This window comes from Cloeon dipterum, chromosome 2, assembly GCF_949628265.1.
Source record: "Cloeon dipterum chromosome 2, ieCloDipt1.1, whole genome shotgun sequence".
NCBI classification, from domain to species: domain Eukaryota; kingdom Metazoa; phylum Arthropoda; class Insecta; order Ephemeroptera; family Baetidae; genus Cloeon; species Cloeon dipterum.
Window position 1 is genome coordinate 20,702,469 of NC_088787.1, and position 6,754 is coordinate 20,709,222.

Sequence of the window (6,754 nt, forward strand, 5' to 3'; positions counted from 1 at the left end):
TCGAACATGATTCATTGCTGCAAGTAGTGGTACTGTGCAAAGGGTGTAAAAATTGGAGAACGTCATCACTTTCCACCCTCATTCCTGATTTCTGGGGGTGTGTTGCTCTGTGTTACTCAAGGACGAGGGGTTCCCTTCGTTTTTATGAGCTCGGGTGGCACTCGGAACGTTTAAGGTGAGTGTTTCCTCTTGAAATATGGACTGTAATGAGTGTAAACTTGCGCAATCAGATCTGCTTTTTATATTGCAAAGTGCTGAAGGCAGTGATTTTTCTGCAAATCAAATCTTATCACTCCGTAGAGGCCGAAAGAATATAATCAGCTAATATGTACTTATTTTATTATTTTGATTACATACTGTCACTAGGTTGTATAGTATTGGTACTTAGGTATGTATTCAATAATTGAGCAACATATTTGTTTTTTCCGTTTTTAAATTGATTGCTCATCGTATTTTATTTTCTTTAGAAACAAATCGACCATTAAAGTGGCAGCTTTACTATTTTTCAGGCAAAATGCCATCATGGCTGATCATCGTGGTAATAACTCTAGCAAGTTCATTGGCTCAGGACCAAAACGTCGATGACCCGTCCACTGTCATACTCACTAATATTGTAATAGTGCCATAATCCCATTTTAAATTTCCTCTAACACCAATTCAAACCCTCAGATTTTTCGTCATGGCGATAGGACACCAGTTGAGCCGTATCCCACAGATCCATACCGCAACGTCTCTGTTTACTGGCCAGAAGGGCTGGGACAACTCACAGATGTAATTTAAAAATATTTACTTTTCTGGAGGCACTTTGATTTTTTTATAGGTCGGCAAGGAGCAGCATTTTAAGCTGGGCCAATATTTCCGCAAAAGATATGACTCACTTCTACCGAAAAAATATAATTACAATGATGTCTTGGTGAGGAGTACAGATGTCGACCGGACGCTCATGAGCGCTGAAAGTAACTTAGCAGGATTCTTCCCTCCAGTCAAACCCTGGTCGCCTGACCTGAAGTGGTCTCCCATCCCTGTTCACACCGTCCCTGAAAATCTTGACAATGTGAGTTTATTGTAAATTTAATAGTCATAACGAAAGATTAAATTTAATTTGTATCATAGTTGGTGTCAATGAAGCATCCCTGTCCAAGATATGATTTAGAGTTCAAAAACCTTATGGAGTCTGATTTTATGAAGAAGATAAAGGCTCAGTATCAGGATCTGTACGACTACTTAACTGAGCACACAGGAAAAGAGGTGCAAGACCCTATAAATGTGCAGTACATCTTCAACACTCTGTGGATTGAGGTAAATATTTATTGAAGAGTCCAATTGACTGCTGATTAAATTATTATTGTTCACTCAGCAATTGAAAAATCTCAAGCTGCCAGAGTGGACTAAAAAGGTTTACCCAGATCGCATGCAAGAGTTGTCGAGGCTAAGCTTTACTTTGAACGCCTACACCACAGAATTGCAGAGGTTGAAAGGAGGTAATGCATTTTTAATTAATTTTTAATCTTGAAATATTTAATTTTTAAATTGTTTAAGCGAATGCTTTTATGTGTCATACATATTTGTGAAATATTGCTATTTTAGTAATGCTATTTCAAGTGCAAGTTTAGTATCTTTATCTGAGATGCTTTCAGTGTTTCCTGCTCATTATTTTAATATTCATGTGAACTGACGGAATGTTGTAACTCAACACAATTGTCGAGGCTGTTAAATCTGATCTATTTTTGCGTCTTGAGTAACAAATTCCAAAGCTGAGGAATGAGGAAATCTGACCTAGAAAAGAGTTATCAAATTTATTATGGACTGAAATGCATCTCTCAGTGAAAAAGAAGCGTTTTTATTTATTGTGGTATGCAGCATTTTCCTGTACTTTGAGAATGAGAACAACTTTTTGAAATTCTAGAAGTTCCTTTCATTAATGAATTTAGATTCGTTGACGCCAAATTTCATGTCAATTTTTGAGTGGTTTCAAAACGAATTTAAATATATATTCAAAGCTGAAATTCAAATTTTATCCCCTAGGTAATTTATGGAATAGATCAGTGTCAACCTTTTAGGATTTTAATTTGGGAAATAAACCTCTTAGAAAAAAGAAATTTTCTTACCTGTACAACAGTAACACTGCAGAGACAATATCAATTTTGATATCGTTCTCTTTACTTATATTTGTTTTTATTATTTATTTTAATACAGATAGAATAGTTAGATTAATCATGGATTTACTTATCTCTCAGACCAGAGATTTATTTTTATTTATTTATAATTTTAACAGGTGCTGAATTAGCAGTTTTCGCTTATTCATCCTGAATAACCTATAAAAATCGATATATTTTTACCTCTTATATTCTATTAAAATTCCACTGCCTTGAAATAAATCTGCTTACGCAACGAAAATTATTTTTATATTTGTCCCCTATATTCTGCTTTTTTAATAACATTTAAACACATCTGACAACCCCCTGGGTCCTTTCCACTCTTACGAGCAATTTTTCCTCAAATGTGTTCTATTTTGTGATGTTTGCATGGACCACCAGTCCAAAGTTTCTAGCAGTGGCAATCTAGCAGTTTGTTCGAGTTTTGGAGTGGATAAATTTCTTGGAAAAACTTAAAAATCAAATTTAAAAAAATATTTTTAATCGTGACGGTTTTTGGTATTTTGACAAGACGAATCAATTGATGGGATGGGTCATTTTTACTTTCCAAAATTATTGAAGATTTTATCACAGAGGAGACTTCAGCTGCCTGTAACATTAAAGAAATTTAATAGCAACTTGCACAATACATGTTCATAAAGCTAATAAAATTTGCTGTTGTATTCTTATTTCAAAATTTTTATGTTAATTTTGAAATTTTCAATCATAACTTTTAACGTTTTAGTTAGTTTAACAATATTGTAAGTTTAATAGCCAAAATACTGTGCAAAACTGGTAAAAAGTTACAATTTTTTCCAAAATATTTTATAATTTGTTGATGAGCTATGAAACGTTAGCTGGTATCATACTTAAAAATGGTAAAAAAATGCAAGATTTTGTCAGAAATGTAATAATTACATTATCTATTGATCTGTCTGGTCAAGGGGGGTCTGCTCTCTAAATTTCATCACCATTGGATAGCAATTTCTCTGCTTTTAAAATATTTGACATGGAAACTCCCGTGAGGCGCCACACTTATGTTTGGCTTGTTAACTCCGGGATCATGCTAGATATTAATGTTTCTCATCTTCTAATTACATGAAAGTCTACGCGTTTGAGGTAAAAAAAATTGCATGTTAGAGCTGAACGTACCCAGGGTTGCTCTCTTAAACTCTTAAGTTAAGAGTTTCGCCTCAAAAACTCAAATCCCCTTCCTCTTGTTGCACACAGGCCCGCTTATTGGTGAAATTGTGAACCACATGAAGCAAAAGGTGGACAAGACGCTGACCCCTGACCGGAAATTGTTTCTCTACTCGGCGCACGACACCACTGTGGCCAATATCCTGATGACCCTCGGCCTTTTTGACGCCCAGAATCCACCCTACACTTCGTCCATCCTACTGGAGCTGCACAAGCTACCCCCTGAGAAATATTTCGTTACGGTAGTACATCTCTTGGTCCTGCTTTCCATTTCTTAACTATATTCCCACCAGATATTGTACAAAAATGAAACGGACCGAGACCCTTACAAGCTCTCCCTACCTGGCTGCGCTTTCCGCTGCCCCCTGGATGATTTCGTGAAGCTGACGTCCCCAATGATACCTGAAGACTGGAATGCCGAGTGCCAGCTTGGCGCTGAGCAAACATTCCTAGCCTCTGACGAGGCGACTTTGCTTCGCAATCTCTCTATAACAGGTAAATTTTTATTGACACTGCTGTTTGTTTTTATTTAGCATTTTTGTTTGCAGTTGTGATCGGGTCTGGCATAGTTGTTCTTCTACTCATCAGCGTGCTGGTTCTGGCGGTTGCGTTCATGCAGCAGCGCAGCAGGAATAACTACAGATATTCGCCTTTGAGTATCGATTCGTTTTCTTAAGTTTTTTGTCCAGTCAATAAAACTGCCATATATTTTTTGGATGTTATAAAAAATTCTTTTATTATTACCCAATAAGAACAAAACTAGCTTTGGCGCCATAATACTCTTTTCTGAATGGAATGTGAACATACAATTATAATAATAAAAGCAGCAACCCATGGTATAGTCAATTGAGATTCTAAAAAGGTGTAAAAATCGAGATTCGACTGGTAACACATAATAAGAATACGACTTTTCTTTATAATGACACCATTTACGAGCAATCCTTCTGGTTTGTCAGGGTGAGGATATCACTTTTAAGCCCATGCTTGATCATAGCGTCGTAAATGTCGACTCTGAATTTGGGAGACAGTTCCCGCTCCCTCGACAACACCCAGACGAGGTCTATTGGATTAAAATATTAGCTAAACGCATTTCAAAATCAATTATAGAAGGACGAACCTGCGTGCAATAACGAAGCCATGTTGGAGCAGCTGTAGATGACCGCGTAGTTGTCATAGTCGGTAGTAAGAATGAAGTAATCACCAGAGCCAGGAAGCACTCTCCTGATCGGATCAGACATGGATCCTTCGACAATCAGACGAAGCTTAGGCGAGTTGTTTCCGTACTGAGTGGCTGTGGCCTGGTCCGTTCCACTGTTGTCGGTGCTGAGAACGGGTTTTAAAATTTGCAGTTTTTGTTTGAGAATAACATATTTTTTATTTATCTTGGAAATTTCACGCCGGGCATGGCAACAAGATGCTTGGAGTTTACGCAGTCAACAATTAGAAAATTGAAGTTACGTAAAAAAGAAATTGGATGAAAATATTTTAAGCAATTTTCATATTAATTAGATGACAGTTTAGGAGTTTTAGAATAGGGAGTTTTTCAACAATGGAATAATAATTATTTCTCAAGTGGCATTCTTTAAAATATAATAAATTTCATTAACCCAAAAATGAACTACTTACATCCTGTTTTTGAAGGTGGTCGTGAGCTTGGCAACTTTCCCTTGGGGCTGAATGTAGACGCCGATGCATTTGCGGTGCAATTCAAACATGTAGAAGCTTCTTTCGACTTCATACCATTGACCTTTCAGCTGCAAAAGCAAGGTTACTCGTTTCAGTGGAGCGCAGAAGTGGTGATAACATGTGATATTAATTTAAAACGGACGGATGCTGTATAGCAGGAAATTGATAATTGCCTACATTCTCATTACAGAAAGTTTTTGTCTTTTAATTTAACGTTTTCCCTGAGGGAATTCTCGTTTGAAATTGAAGCTTTTATAAACGCTATTACTAGGAATTTTGAGTATGTGTTGAGTGAGTGTCTAATTAATTGGAAGCGAGTTGTTTTATAGAGTGCCCAACACGAAAAAAAACTATAATACAAAAACGAGTCAAAAACATAACGCTCGAGGCAAATTCATTATTAAAAATGCCGGTTGAGCCTGAGTCAGTTTATGATTGTACATTTCTTAGGAAATGGATTATTTCACAATTTCCTTTTCCTGTTTTCATAAAATTATTGCACATGATTTTTCTATTAGTACAATATCCTTCAAAAAATACAATTTGATAAAATACTTCTTTATTAATTAGAAACAAGAGCAAATATTTTGCAAAATTGAATAGAAAGAAACAAGACAGAGGTTTTCTGTACAGACAATTTGCGAAAATTAAAAAATATGGTGAAGGATTAGAGGTTTAAAAAATATCAAGGTCAAATTAATAAATTTAGGCAGCTGCAATATAACAATAATTTTGTCTGCTTAGAGTCCAGAAGAATGGGAAGAATGGGGAAAATGTGCTTAATTCAAAAAATATTTATGATATGTACCTGGTTTAGCATGCGGAAGGCCAGCAGTGACCTCGATCGTTGTCATTTCAGTAATTTACATAGGGACTAATTTATTTTTATAAAGCTACCTTATGAAGTTCAACTGCTGGCAGATTGTTCATCGATGGACACCGTCCGAAAGAAGGTCGTTGTGCCGTAACGACGGCAGAGAAGGTGGCCAGCAAGAGCAACAAGTAGCAATAAGAAGACATCCTGAGACAGTCGACTTCCAAGACCGCAGAGACAAGAAGTGTCAATAAGTATAAGGCGGCAGCGGTTCTTCACCAATACTGAACAGCGTCCCGAGTAGTGCGTCAAGTGCGCTGGTAAGACTGGCAGCAATGATTCATCTTTCTGAATGGCTCTAATTGTGACGATAATAGTGCGTAAAACGTCTCCTGTCACACAATACCCTCTGCTGGCGATTAATGAATTCTCCGAATTGATTGTTGAGGATTATAAACCAATCAGAAGCGTTCGTTTGTTAAACTCCTAGTTGGTAGCAACCAATCACAAGGGGATTTCTCAAAGAAAGTAGATCGGTGTTTTAATCCAGCCAATCAGCAAGGAGGAAGACGGTTTAACCGGTTTAAAATCCATTTTCATTATAATGTTTACTCCTGTTATCTAACGTATTGGGCTATTAAATTTGGATAAAATAAATAAAAATTTTGTTTATCATTTCCTTTTTCTTAATTTATTTTATTCTTCTCGTACAAAAAGTTTTTTGACAACCGGTTGCATTAAAGACAGCATGCATGAAGTGGAGGGGCATTAGCAGCGAAATGAGAGTAAGGACACGATGCATAGTCCAACTCGGCCATTCTCAAGTAACCCAAGAGGAGAAACAAGTTGTGGGGTTAGTATTTGTCGTATCAGCTCTCCCACTTCTTATTTCTCCTCTCTTGCACACTTTAGCCGGGTC

The 6,754-nt window shown here is 36.7% G+C and overlaps 2 protein-coding genes across 2 annotated transcripts; one reads left to right on the forward strand and one right to left on the reverse strand.

The window, feature by feature from the left end:
* The first annotated feature begins 20 nt into the window (after positions 1-20).
* Positions 21-4,023, forward strand: Acph-1 (Acid phosphatase 1). The gene is made up of 9 exons (XM_065481106.1): positions 21-175; positions 510-613; positions 670-771; positions 821-1,054; positions 1,114-1,299; positions 1,358-1,481; positions 3,366-3,577; positions 3,629-3,830; positions 3,884-4,023. Exons 2-9 carry the CDS (start codon positions 515-517, stop codon positions 4,009-4,011), a joined length of 1,287 nt encoding a protein of 428 aa, XP_065337178.1. The 5' UTR covers positions 21-175; positions 510-514; the 3' UTR covers positions 4,012-4,023.
* A 20-nt stretch (positions 4,024-4,043) lies between these two features.
* LOC135937840 (apolipoprotein D-like) lies at positions 4,044-6,218 on the reverse strand. Its single transcript, XM_065481113.1, has 4 exons — positions 5,919-6,218; positions 4,962-5,089; positions 4,453-4,658; positions 4,044-4,395 (listed from the first exon to the last, which is right to left on the reverse strand). The coding sequence occupies exons 1-4, from the start codon at positions 6,039-6,041 to the stop codon at positions 4,265-4,267; spliced, it is 588 nt and encodes a 195-aa protein (XP_065337185.1). The 5' UTR covers positions 6,042-6,218; the 3' UTR covers positions 4,044-4,264.
* Positions 6,219-6,754: the final 536 nt, after the last annotated feature.

Coding starts and splice junctions, on each gene's coding strand:
- Acph-1 (XM_065481106.1), top strand. CDS start 515: ATGCCATCATGGCTGATCATCGTGGTAATAACTCTAGCAAGTTCATTG. Junction 1,055..1,113: donor TCCCTGAAAATCTTGACAAT/GTGAGTTTATTG, acceptor TTTGTATCATAG/TTGGTGTCAATGAAGCATCC. Junction 1,300..1,357: donor TCAACACTCTGTGGATTGAG/GTAAATATTTAT, acceptor TTGTTCACTCAG/CAATTGAAAAATCTCAAGCT.
- LOC135937840 (XM_065481113.1), bottom strand. CDS start 6,041: ATGTCTTCTTATTGCTACTTGTTGCTCTTGCTGGCCACCTTCTCTGCC. Junction 5,090..5,918: donor CAGCAGTTGAACTTCATAAG/GTAGCTTTATAA, acceptor TTGCTTTTGCAG/CTGAAAGGTCAATGGTATGA. Junction 4,659..4,961: donor ACCACCTTCAAAAACAGGAT/GTAAGTAGTTCA, acceptor ACCCGTTCTCAG/CACCGACAACAGTGGAACGG.